At 48.6% G+C, this 13,554-nt stretch overlaps 1 protein-coding gene across 1 annotated transcript in view; it reads right to left on the minus strand.

Annotated features, from left to right (window-relative positions):
- Window positions 1–8,520: 8,520 nt before the first annotated feature.
- LOC144138047 (chaoptin-like) overlaps window positions 8,521–13,554 on the minus strand; it is a 66,890-nt gene continuing 61,856 nt past the window's right edge. The window contains exons 8-9 of the mRNA XM_077670113.1: window positions 11,297–11,718; window positions 8,521–9,691 (exon numbers count right to left, since the gene is read on the minus strand). Of these exons, the coding sequence (XP_077526239.1) occupies window positions 9,390–9,691; window positions 11,297–11,718 (724 nt within the window). The 3' untranslated portion in view covers window positions 8,521–9,389. The remainder of the gene's footprint in view (window positions 9,692–11,296; window positions 11,719–13,554) is intronic.

Raw genomic sequence — 13,554 nt, forward strand, 5'->3', positions numbered from 1 at the left:
TGTACGCACACAGTCTTACGTCTTTCTTAATGATGTAATGGGCGAACTTTCACGAGAGAGTTACGGTTACCGATGATCTCCCCCTCTCGAGCTTCGCCCCACTTATCATCATTCATTCCGTGGATATGGCGTGATTTTTTTCCCGGTGCTGTTACGAGTCTGCGCAAAATGCGGAAATTTTTCGCGCAGTTTTTACGTATCTAGGGCACATGCGTGTGCGGTTGATTTTTATTGATATGTTTGAGTGTTAATATGCAATAAATACTCAGTTGAAGTTTAACGTTTTCCGGTGTTTGTTCCTCTCTGTCTTGTTTATGTTTGGCTTATAGTTATGGCCTATCATGCTCCTTACCAACTAGCCAAGCTCTCTGCCCTAGGGTGCAGTGCCTATATACCCGAGCAACCTGGTCGTGATAGTGAGCGAGGTAGTCTTAACTGTGCACAATCTTGTTCTCTTGGTACCCTGAAGTTGTTTGTAGAATAGTATTGCTACTCCTTAAGTCATTGCATTTTTTTCTCCCCTTAGTATCAGCTGGGGCAAAATACCAAGAAAGCAACCGCCCCCGTTCCTCGTTCGCCGTCTTCCTCTTGTCCCAGTCGCTCTGAACTTGCAACAAGCCCAAATCAAACACGCCAATAGACAATAAAAAAGTTCTTTCTGAAGAGGCACCGATGATAATTCTACCAATCCACCCGATTTCTTGGTTTGTATCGTTTCATATCTTTATTTTGCATTCGTTTTCCACACGTCCTTTAAATATAATCTGAGTCCAATCACCTGTAGTGCAAGCGTAAATACCGGTCGGAGCTTTTCTTTAAGTTTTGTTTGTGTAAGAAGTTTTTATTGCTCCCAAAATAAGTAAAGACAATTTATTTATTGAATGATTGTATGGTTTAACGCACCGACGCAACGCAAGCGGTGAGGCGCGCCGTAGTGGAGGGCTCCGGATTAATTTTGACCACCTGGGAATCTTTAAAGTGCGCCGAAATCTCGCACACACGGGCGTTTTTGCTTTTCGCCTCTATTAGAAAAGCGGCCGCCGCGGCCGGTATTTGAACCCGCGTCCTCGTGCTCAGGAGCGCAACGCCTTAGCCAATGAGCCACCGCGGTGGGTTTGAAGACAATGATACCTAGAAATACTTGGGAAAAAGGATTAAAAAAAGACGGTATGTCATGCGAAGCCATTCCTGCCAGAGCCCCGATGATGCAGCAGTGGTTTGTGAAGTCTGTGAGAAAGCGCGTACGGTTTTCCTTTTGCTTCTGTTACTTTCCGCACCTGTGGAATTTTCCTGTTGCGCGCGGACATCTTTTGGTAACACCAACAGCACCAACAGAATACGCGCGCACTGGGGTTCCTGATAACTCATATGAAAAGTCGCTGGAACTTTACTGCAAGTATAAATCAGAAAAGTCGCCGCCTTGGGCATAAAGCTTTAATAGGAGCCAGATCAATCGAAATTTCTGGTGACGCAATGCAAGTTTGTTTTTGTATGGTTTTCGTGAAAAAAAAGTTGCACGAAATTCTGAAAAGAAGCACGCTCTCAAAAATGGCGCTCATATTACCTGAAACTACCGAATCTGTAAATCGACCCGTTATCACAGACAGCGCAAACCAAACATTCATGCAAAAGGAAGCAGCAACAAAACATGGATAACACAAAGAAACGCGACACCGCAAGCTCAATAAAGATTTTACCACTCCCTTTTTTCACCATTTCTGGTGGGTGTGTTTTGAGAGAGCGGTTAAAAGCAGGCTCTGGTTTCGAGCGACGCTGATCCATTTGAGCCCTAGTCTCGGCTTTCCCGCACAGCCACCATCTTTCCGAAAGCCATGCCTGATCGGCTGTCAATTTCGGCTGGACGGCTGAAAGGCAATCAGAAAAGTTTGCCGGAAAGTTCTCTTAGACTCCAACTTGTATGTTGGCGCCACGTCAAAATCGAGAATAAGGAACGTTCTCTTGAGCGCGAGATGTCGTAAGGGTGTGAAAATATATAAAATCAACTGCGCCGCACTAAAAATTTTTTTCACTATGGGCGGTTAAAAGTCGCTGGTTCAGCGAGAAACCATCGAACCTGGCAACCATGAGACGCAACTAATATGAGCGCCGAGCATAGAGGAAAAAAAAAAGAAAAAGCGTGGGCGTTTTCTTTCCTCCATGAGCTTGGGAAATGCCCTCCACCAGTGCGCTGGGAGAAGCGTGAATGAAGGCAGGTGGATTTTTCAGCCTTTCCTGTAGGCCACTGGCAACCGCGTAGTAGCAAGCGTAGCTTATTTAGTGGCTCTATACACAGGAACAAATTAAGAACGGCAAAAGCTTATGTACGGCATCACTACGCCTAAGCGACAGACTCGGATCTCAACAGGCGTGCGCGTTTTGAAAAGAGATCGCTATGAATGCCTGATATCGTCTGCCTTTCGTCACGTAGTTTGTCGTCACTGCGGTAGTTTGTAAGCATATCAAACCCAAAAAATCACGAAAGAGAGAGAGAGAGAGAAAACTTTATTATTTGCAGTAGGTTTAAGGGGTCGGGGTGGCCGCAGGCTACAGCCTGAGGGCGACTAGCGTAGCCCTGTCCACGAGGGAGAGTTGTGTCCCTAGGTCAGAGCTACACAGCGCCCCCTCCCACTGATCGTCGGAGGAAATTAGAGGGAAAGGGTCTTTAGGGCAGCCCCACATGGCAGCCCCAGTAACGCACTACTTGCACCACGCGGAGTAACATCTGGGTGCAGTGATGAGGCACAGCGGCAACTTCCGTTGCCGTTCTTAAAGGAGCCATGAAGAGACTACACAAGTTTGGTTCATTCGAAAGATTGCCTCGTTAGAACCATACTGACACCACTTTTAACGCAAACTTCGCTCAGATAAGCTACATAATTAGGAAGAAAGGGAATGACCATGCGACCCACCAGCTCATTTTCCGCAGCAGAACCTATGATGTCATACTAGAATGATCTGCGATTGGCGGAGGCCGGCAAAAGCAAACGCAAGTTAGGCAGGTCATACCAGTTTGCATAGTGAGCTATATGCCCGTGAAACGCACTGATCATTCCTTTTATGACACTAAGAACGGTGGAGTAAACGGTTGAAGTTCCGAACGAAGACGCAAACATATACGCCAATGCGTACGAAACTACCGCCGGCCGAAGTGGATATCTCGCCGTCGCACAGACGAATATTCGGGTTCGAGGCTCCTTGGGGCCAACGAACCGTTCTAGCACGCACAGCCGCCACCTTGCTTGGTATCTTAATCCCTTGACAGGAAGTTGTAGTCATATCGCCAACCAGCAAAGGTAAAAATAGAAACGAGGGCAGAAAGGAAGAGCAAGCAGCGGCGAGATACAGTCTACTCCACTTATAACAATATCCAAGTGCCAAGGAAATCCCATCGTTATAACCGATGATTGTTATATGCGGGTTGCTAAATAAAAAGACAGAGCAAAGCTAAATACATTTTATTTGCAGGCAAGCAAGGTTGTACTACTACCTATTTGTGGAAAAGAATCCATACTCGGTCAGCTTTGTTTGCTGCACATGAAGCTGGCGCACATCTTTTTCAACAGCAAATATAGGTGCTTCACCTAGCTGAGCGAAGGGTCCTTGGTGGAAGCGAAGTTCCTGAGAGACTATCATGCGTTGGGCCTCCTGCGAAGGTGCTACCCGAGTAGGCTGTGCAACCGCGTCGTCAGAGTTGTCACTGCCACCACTGTCCGCAGCACGTGTCCGCGCAACGATCGCCTCTTCCGTGAGGCACTCAGACATTTAAAAAACACCGACCCTGACGTTTGATCCGCGGGAAAACGGAGGTAGTTGAAGAGGCACCCAGTCAAATTCAAAGCAGCAGGCACGGGGACGGAGCCAAAGCGGCAGTATTGGGAGGGGTGTTTGGAAGGAGTACTGTTCCCCTCCTCCTCTCGCTTTCTCGTAAGCGGCGCAGTTTTCTCAGGGGTGGACGGGATGCGAGGCGCATCGCGGCGCATGGTGTCGGCGTGGTTGGCGTGGAGAGACGGCGTCCGCTCGCGTTTTCGGTGCTTGCTGTAACCCGATTCAATCGTTATATCCGATATCGCGGCACTGGAGCATTGTAATAAGCGGTTTGTTTTCCCATGGAAAGCACACAAAAGCAGACGGTGCCATAGCGGTTCATCTTTATATCCGGTATATTGTTATAAACGGTATAGTTATAAGTGGACTCGACTGTATACGTGCCACTCGTTGCAGAAGTTTCGGAATGGTGGTCGTGTTGGCTTGCTGCTGCCGTGACGAGCTCGTTTTCAGTTTGCAACCACTGAAAACAACAGTTTGTTCGAGTGCTTTACAATGAAATTTCGTTGCTGCGTCCTGAAATGCCCATGTAGTACGGGAAAATCGTCGAGGGAGGGCGACATCCCCGCAGGCGAAAAAATCTCCTTTCATGCGTTGCCCAACGACGAACCTCGGCGAAGCAAGGGCTACATTTTGTGAACTTTGCAACGGAGGAGAAAGGGGGCTAAGTAAGAGAGAGAGAGAGAGAGAGAGAGAGAGAGAGAGAGAGAGAGAGAGAGAGAGAGAGAGAGAGAGAGAGAGAGAGAGAGAGAGAGAGAGAGAGAGAGAGAGAGAGACACTTTATTTTACAACTGGGATTTAGGGGAGCGGGATGGCCGAAGCCCATAAGGCTTCGGCGACCGCAAGGGCCCGTGCGGTTAGAGTTTCCTGAACCGTCAGGTCCGAGCTCTCCAAGGCCTGTTCCCAGTGGTGGGGCGTGGGGTAGGAGGGAAATGGGTCGTGTGGACACTCACACAGCGAATGAAAGTGGGTATCACGTTGGTGGCAATGAGGGCAGTGTAGTGTTGGAAACTTGTGTGGGTGCGTGTGTGTGAGCGTGGTTCTGTGGGGGAAGCAGTGAGTTTGTAGGATGCGCCACATGTTGGCGGCAGCGTGCTTTAGTGACGGGTGAGGTGGAGGATAGTGCCTGCGGAGGAGTCGGTAGTGCTGGGAGGCTTCTCGATATGTTAGAAGGGCATACCCAGAAGCCGTCGGGACTCTAAGTACGAGTGTGCTAGCTTCATTTCCTACAAAGTGATTACGGCAGGGACTCTTACGTTAGCTCATTCCTGGGACACGCCGCCACTCGTCGCCAACTTCGTCAAATCGCCGTCAAAGCGCTCTGAGCTTGGAAAAAAAAATACCCATACACACCGCGCATTGACGCTCGTATCTTTCTGGTCGGAGCAAAGAGCTAGGTCGCGCGAACGGCTTTCCATACACGACACCGGCGAACTGGCATAAGCGATACTGCTACTGAAATTGAACTATTATTAACCGTAATAAAAATACGGCACATACGTACCAGTCTGCATTCGTCCGTCGTGACGGGGCTGACGAGGCAGCGGTGCCGACGGCCGGGCGTTCGTCTGTTGTGGGTATCGCCAGAGTCCTTCAATGTAAAGCATTGAAGGACTCTGGTATCGCGGAATGGCACAGGAGAGGAATGGTCGCTTTCCGGTCCATCCATGCATCCCACAACTCCTGCCGCTCGTGCACTTATAAGCATTGAGCGTTCAATTGGTGTGAGGAGGTTAAATGCAAGCCCGAGCTCCTTGGCGAGAGCTTTGTTGTCCGGATCAGGCGATTCCATGACTAGGGCTGCGGGTGTACTAGGTTTTACTAGTATTTTTAAAATGGCCGCCGTCTCGGTTTCGGCACGAGTTCCGGTTCCTGTTTGATTCCTGCGTGTGGGTGCTATATGGAGTCGACATACTAAGTATCTGTTTCATGTAACGGCTCATATGACGCCATTGGTCACATCACGAAACGTACAATTTAGCGGTAGATTTCAAAATTTGGCTTAAATCGCCTCATTTCTCAGCGAATAAAGCATCGTTTGCTTCCGGGAAAGACTTGGGGTACTATGAAACACCTAATATTTCGAATAAAACAAACTTTTGTTTTGTCTTCATGACTCCTTTAGAGCAAATAGCAACGGTGAGGGAGGCTGGTGCACTGGGGAATTACTTCACGGCACGGACAAGCTGATATCCAATGGTTGACTGGCGCCGACGGGCCAGACGGCAGTGGTGCAAGCAACAGCGTAGGAGTTGGCGCGTGTGCGCAAAATAGAAAAAATAGTACACCTAAAATGGCGTTTCCGGTTTCAGTAGAGGTGACGGACGTCAGGGTCTCTCCTAAGCTTTCTTTCCTCCATCGCACCAAGCAGTCACTAGATAAGTGTTGCGAGGCTCTCGTCAGTCGCTAAAATTCGGCCAAAACTGTGTTGCTGGAAAGTCGTACGTAGATCAGTAAAGACCGTGTTGAACTACAATTGTGGCCACAGTAAACTTGTAAAAAACTCAGTAGCATTTTCTAGCCTTCTCTCAGCATTGTAGAAATCGTGCGTACACTCAATGGACTCAAGTGTTAAAAACTGGTAAGAAAACTAAAGAAAGCAGGTTTTCTAACTAATTTAGAAAGCAGGTTTTCTAGAAGGCTGCGATAAGCTTGGCGCACAGAAGGAAGTAGAGCAACAAAAATTACGCTCACCTCCCCTCGCGGGAACCCTGGTGAGATGCTACGCTGAGGGGGGTTCAAGCGCAAGCGGAGAGCAACCGTCGACCGAAAGGCCGCCGAAGAGCGGCACACCGGTTATATGCGCAGCGCGCCCGAAGGTGAGGAGACCGCGGAGAGAGAGAGTACTGCACATGCGCAGCGCCGCGCGCAGCGCCGCCCACCGGCGGAGTAGAGCGCGCTGGGCCGCACACCCGCAGATGTTGATAGTGTTCGCTCTCACCTGGGCACGCGCCGGCGCCAGTGCGTCTGCCGCGGCTATGACGCAACACAATCCACCACAATCCACTTTAATCCAATCCAATCCAATCCAATCCAATTCAAGCCGAGCCAAGCCAAGCCAATCCAATCCAATCCTATGCCCCTCGCGAGAGAGTGTTCGCTATAGGAGAGGGGGTGAGCGGAGGAGAGTGCGGACGCCGCCGCCGACGACGACGACGGACGCACGACGACGACGCGTCGCTTCAGTGACCTTCAACACCTGCTGCTCGCAACGTAGTATGAGTGGCAGCCACCATGGAGTATCATGGTATGAAACTCTATGGCTGCCGCATGGCAGCGAGAACGCGGGGAGTGATTGGGAGACAAAGGCAATATAGAAAGTGGAAACCGGGTGCTCTCGGTTTATAGTATTTTTTCTGAGTGCTTGAGGGGTTACCAGTGGTGTCTCGCACAGGGGAACTGGTGCAGCGTGGTGGGTGTTTTGATGCGCGGCGCGCCTTTCGGAGCCATGGTCCCGAAAAAACGGAATAATTTGGATTCAGCGACGATAGCGGACATTATTCGACGGGGACAGGCTGGTGATAAGATGTCAGCTGTAGAGGTGCTCGAAATTTCTTGCAGGATTTTTAAGCGCGAAACTGCGCATCTACCTGGCGTAAAGGCGAAGGCAGCATGGCGATGGTCCGGCCGATCCGGAGTATGTCGTGTGCAAAGCAGCTTTGTTGCGCGGCTCCAGATGAGAGGTGTTCGAAATATCGAAGACGGCAGCGCTGAGCGCCTCGAGAGTGAATTTAGAGCACTGCCAGTATTCCCATGTGTCATTCCGAATTCAGAATGACACAACGACCCACGCGTTAAGGAGTGCTGATAACTATGTGCAGGCTGTGGCGGACATCGCCGATGCCGAAGAAACAGGCTCTACTGGCGGCCCTGACAACGTTCCCAATCGCCTATTGCAGCTGCCGAGCTCGCATCAGTGTTCAGAATCACCACTGTTGTGGCACAGTGTACAACGCCGAATTTTCTCCTTTCGAAGGCATTCGTGAGCCTGAAGACGGTGTGGTGAACTTTATGACGCAGCAGAAGAAGCAAGCGAATCTCACAGATTCTTTTTATGTCAAAGTGTGGTGGTCGTCGCACTGTGGTCCGAATTTTCTGTGCTGTGAGGAGCAAATCGGTAAGCTACTGCTTGTCACAATCTCTGAAAGCTCTCAGTGATGTGCACAAGCTATCAAATGTCTTCTCGACAGGCATATTTTATATTCCGAATTACCGATATCCCGAACTATTTCGCGATCCCCTTGGAGTTCGATATGTCCGTTTTCGACGGTATATCGAATTATCGATATATCGAAATATTTCCGATCCCCTTGGTGTTTGTCGTTTCCAATAGCTCCTTGTTAGTCAGCGCTGCTCCTGTCTCATTCTTTTCTTTGCGTTCTCGTGAAACGGCGCTGTTTCTTCGCTATGTCGCAATACCAACTCTTTCAACTTTCATTCCTGCTGCAGTTCATTTCTTCATTAAAATAGCTGTTTTACGTTTATGTGTTACTTTTTTAACGTCTTACGTTTTTTAATCGCCTATTGTAATACCCTGCATTGGGCGCTGTAGGTGTTAGGATAACTAAGTAAAAGCAAAAGTAAGAAAAAAGCTGGCGCCCGCAGCGGTGTGTTTGGTACCACCAATGAACATAATTTTCCTTTGGGTAAAAAGCCTGGCTTGTGCATAACTACCTGAAAACACGAATATCTGTTGTGGCGTACGTCGTACTCCCAACTGACTGCAATAAAATGTTTCCTCTTATATAGCAGACAGATTTATTTCAGTTATCAGCATTATAGATTACAGGACGGTAGAGTCGTTGTAATAGGGTTCGACATTGAACCGATAGATATTCTGTCAATTAAATCCGCGCGCACTGTCAAGTAGGTACACTAGTTAACTTCCGCATTCTCCAGCTTTTCCTGGGCATACTTGGCATCTGAGATTCCTTACAGAGCACTCCTTAATTACAAGCCTAACTTGTTCGATCAATTCCTGTGGGCACACAATTGCAAGTTTAGTCGCGTCACAACTTCTATACACTTCATGATTGGCACACACAGGAGCCTAATATTGGCACAGGGCGGCACACCGAAATTTGCCTCGCTAAGTTTCTAGTCTTACTGCAGCCTGCTTGAATCGAAATGAAAAAAAAAAAAAAACGCCTAAGTGATATTTCAAAATAGGGCTTGAACTTTGAAACCAGCCTCTCACTTGCGGATCTACGCTTGGAACATACATGCTTGGGCTTAGAACATCATGCAGGTTATTCAAACGTCCGGGGTTGGTAAGTTTTCTGTAGGTAGTCTCATGCTTTGGTGTCAGAGAAGACAGTTGAGGGCTTATTCTCATGGCCGAGCTGATCAGTTTCTCGGTTTTTGTCGGAGTTCACGACAGGCATTCGGGCCTGCCGTCTGGCTGCAATCTTTCGCGTGCCACGGGACAGTACTTCTTGCGGCTCTGACTGTAAACACACAGACACACACACGCATCCCCTCCTCGGCTCAGGCCTGTCACTCGTCGGCTGGCACGAACGCATCATTGGAGTGGTCACAGAATATCACACGTTTTTTTGCGCACGTCACAACATGGTCCTGGCGGCGACAACTACCAACAGTGTGGACCACAGGTGTGTCGATAACGGGTGAGTGCTGGAGGACGTGCAATGAAGGTCTTCCTCGCGCAGGTCGATGAGCGGCTTGCGCATGCGGCCGCCCGGGTACGTGCACTCGCTCTGTCTCGCCAGGTTGTGCACGTAGATGGCGGCGTCGAAGTTGAGCATCTGGACGCGAAGAGTCTCTCGCAACCATCGCCGCAACCAGCGACTCAGCCAGAGGAGTCGGCAGTCGCACACCCACGGGTTGTCCTCCAAGCGGATGCCACCTGCGGGTGGACGAACCGGATTCGACATATCGAGCGGAGTATAAGAAGAAAGCTAAACGATGCAGGACCTCTACGTGACCAGGTGAGAAGAGCATAGGACTCGAGCATGTTCATAGCGTCATCACACCTGCGTCGTTACACGTCGCTTCAAGTTGGTTTGGGCCTCCCGCACAGAATAAGGTTTATTACTGTTTATGTCATTATTAATATTACCTTAAACGAAAATCAAAACAAAAATATAACTTCTTGATTTCGGAACACTCACTCAGTCTGCTTTCGGCACGCTATATGAAGGCAGTACACGAGCGAAAAAGCAACTGGGTTATTTTTTGCGTTGCTGCACCAAGTGGCCATAACTGGCGTAAATGTCGAATCCCCTTATACTAAAGAATTAATCAATAAGTTGGAAGGTGTCCAAAGAAAAGCGGTAAGGTTTATCTTTAACCGATATAAAATGAGCGACTCTCCGACACAGCTATTAAAACAAGCTGGCCTATTCACCCTCGATAATAGAATCAAGATAGCCAGATTAAAATTTTTGTTTCAACTAATTCACGGTCACCTAAATTTAGAGGCCTCAAAGTATATATCCGTTGATCGTACAAGGCTAACCAGACTAAAACATCCCCAAAGGCCAACAGAATACGGGTTCAATGTAGACTGCTTCAAGTATGCTTTCTTTCCATAAGCAATAAGGGAATGGAATTCTCTAGGCAACTCAATAACTGGTACCAAGAGTTTAACAGAGTTTTTAAGACTGGTAGAAATGAAAATTACCGCGATGTGACTATTACTTGTTATCACTCAAGTGAATGTGTGTATCAACTCATTTGTGTATCATCTTTTCACGAAATCACGAATTTTTGAAAAGATTTGTAATGAAGAGCATTATTCAGTAATCCCGTACGCAGAGGAATGTTGTAACCTGTATTATCAAAGCATGTACGGTATGTTACATATGAAAAATGCATGCGTTCCTTGTTAATACTTATTCAATGAAGAGAGTATAATGTGTACTACAGTCCACCGATTGTGTAACCCCACAGTGCTTGAAAATCTCTGACATGTACTGTGTATATGCCCTTCCTGCGAGAATCCCGTGAGGGATTGGCAGTATGTTTAAATAAATAAAATAAAATAATCAGTTACGCGGCGATCAGGCAAGGCGGAGGAGTGTGACAGCCAGTTACTACAATGTCTCAGCACAGGGAAGCGCCATCAACGTCCATAAGGTCTCGTGCGCAATGCAGAACTGTGCTGACGCCTACAGTATGTGGAGACTAGGTTGCGTGAACCCGATACTGTAGTAGGCTCACAAAAGTACCCAGACGGGAGCGCCTAGAAGTTTTGATGCACAAATATAGGCACTGCAGAATTTGAACTGAAGACTGTAGAGAGTATTCTGGTCACCTGCCAGTCATCTTAAGTCAAAAATCAATCCCTTGCACCACACAGTACCATCACAACCAGTAATTGTCACAGCCAGTAATCGTCATAGTTGTAGCTACCAGATAGTGCTAACACCCAAGTTAAGCAATTGCATCGCGTGTCTGCGAGTTTTCGCTTTCGGAGAAACTTTGCCCGTAGTGCTAGACGTATACGTACCGGCCAGATGCTGCGTTCCTCTCCAGAAGCCGGCGTCCTCGCCAGCTGGGGGCCTGAGCACTTCTGGTCCGATGGACGAGAGCAGGTTGCCCCGGAGGTCGAGGGTCAGGTATCGCACGTCGGCCAGGTACTGAAGCAGCCCGGCCGGAAGCCTGCGGATGCTTGTTCCGGTGAGCCTGAGCACGAGCTCGTGGCTCCCGTGTAGTCCGAGCAGGGCGTCGGGGAAGATGACGCGAAGATGGCGTCCTGTGACGGTGAGCTCCGTGAGCTTGGCACCGAACGCCCACTGCAGCTGGTGAGACAGGACCGGCTCTTCCACCTCGACGAGAACGCGACGAAGGGAGTGAAGCTGCGACACCAGCTCTTGAAGACGGAATGATCTCACGGAACCGTAGCTTGTTGTCCGTAGGCTGTTCAGGAACCTGCATGAAGGCGAGACCAGCGTCGTTGGGAACTCAGCTGGCATGGTTAGCAGGTTAACACGTAGATGGATTCTACGCATGTTAGGCAATTACATGTGACTGAATTGGCTGCCTACTATTCTACTTACGGAGAAAGCACTTACTGCGAAGTTTTTTTTCCAGCTAAGTTTAACTACCAGACGCCGGCCATATCAGCTGCAAACGCTGTTAGCAAGTTAAACTATTCCGCAGTGCTGACAAATGAACGTTTTCTCTCGCTGAATCTTCCGCCCGGGACCGTAATTCATGGCACCGGGACTTGGCCATTCAATGTCAAGGCGTTGCAGGTGATTGCAGATCCTATGCATGGTTTTTCTTGTATTATCTGAGTGAGAAGGGTGGAAGAAAACCAGTTCAGGCTGCCTTGAAGAGTTAGGGGTTAGCAAGAACGACCTAACCTGGTTCACAATGTGGGGACCAAATCAAAGTGCTGTCTGCATTTTCAGATATTTTCAGCACTCGCACCGTACAGTGTACTATGCCGTTTCCAATGCATGTTCTTTCTTGCTTGTTTGTGGGTTATAACGAACTAGGCCAATCACGGCAAGCTCTGTTGCAAACATCATCTACGGCTATCGAAGTTGCAGCTCTGCGTCTGGCCTTGGCTCATATAATCAAGAAGCCTGCACGCGTGTCGGCCATCTTCACGGACTCTCAGGCTTCACTGTAATGCTTGGCGTCTTTCCCGAACGATCAGCGTGTGCTTGATGTACATGCTTTGCATCGTCAATCTCTGCTGGCGCACCATCAAAAAACCCTTCAGTGGCTCCCTGCCTATTGCGGAATAACTGGAAATGTGAAGGCGGACACTGCAGCATCCATACCGCATAACCAACGTGGACCACAAATACCGGTACCATTTTTGCGGAAGGATGCTTCAGCAGTTGCATCCAGTGTGGCATGGAGCCTGCAGCGATCGATTTGGGCAGACGTATCCCATCAATACGTGTCCCTCTACTCTATCGAACCGCATTGTAATTTTATCATGCCACCTAGAATATCGAAGCATGACGAAGCAGTACGTCACCGCATGCGGTTGAATGTCACCTGCACGCGATAATACTGTTATAAAATCAACCAGTCCTTTTCGCCACTGTGATGGTGCGTGAAGATCTGCAGCACCTAATCTGTGGCTCTGCGCGATTTAGTTAGCAAAGCGGCGCACGTTAAAGATGCCCAAGTGGTCAAAATTAATCCGGAGTCCTCCACTACGGCGCGCCTCATCGCCTGCGTTGCGTCGGCGCGGTAAACCCCCACAATCAATCAATTTAGTACGCAAAGAGTGTCTCTCGCAGTGTCTCTGGGCTGGTCTCTCTCCATAGGACTAGAAATGAGGAACGTATGAGGTCCCTGGAATTCTTCCAAACGTGCCTCTCGTGCCACAAAAGCTTTATTGGCCTACCTAAAAGACACAAATTTTGATCAGACTTTGAAAATAGTTAAAATCATGTGTGCCTCTTCATCATTATAATTACCATTGTCACCGCATTCATCTGGCGGAGCAAGACAGGCAGCTTAGCTCGGCGGACATCGCCAGTCTCATTAAAGATTTTCTCTCGCTCTCTTTCTACGTTTTGAGTTCTTGCCGCGTAGTCTTTTCTTCTGGCATAAATTTCCTACAATAGCTTCATCAAGCATCACCCTTGCATAACCGTGTAGTTGCGTTAGTGAGCATATGTTTTCTCTGCAAAACGTATGTGTCCATGAATTTGGCGTTTCCTGCATGTCTGAAAATTACTTGCAACGAAAGTTGTAGGTTCGCCACATCCCAACAGCGCCGTAATGATGGCCCCACAA

The sequence above is a fragment of the Haemaphysalis longicornis genome, unplaced genomic scaffold, assembly GCF_048455015.1.
Source record: "Haemaphysalis longicornis isolate Haplotype H1 unplaced genomic scaffold, Haemaphysalis longicornis Haplotype H1 scaffold_5, whole genome shotgun sequence".
In the NCBI taxonomy this organism is placed as follows: Eukaryota; Metazoa; Arthropoda; class Arachnida; order Ixodida; family Ixodidae; genus Haemaphysalis; species Haemaphysalis longicornis.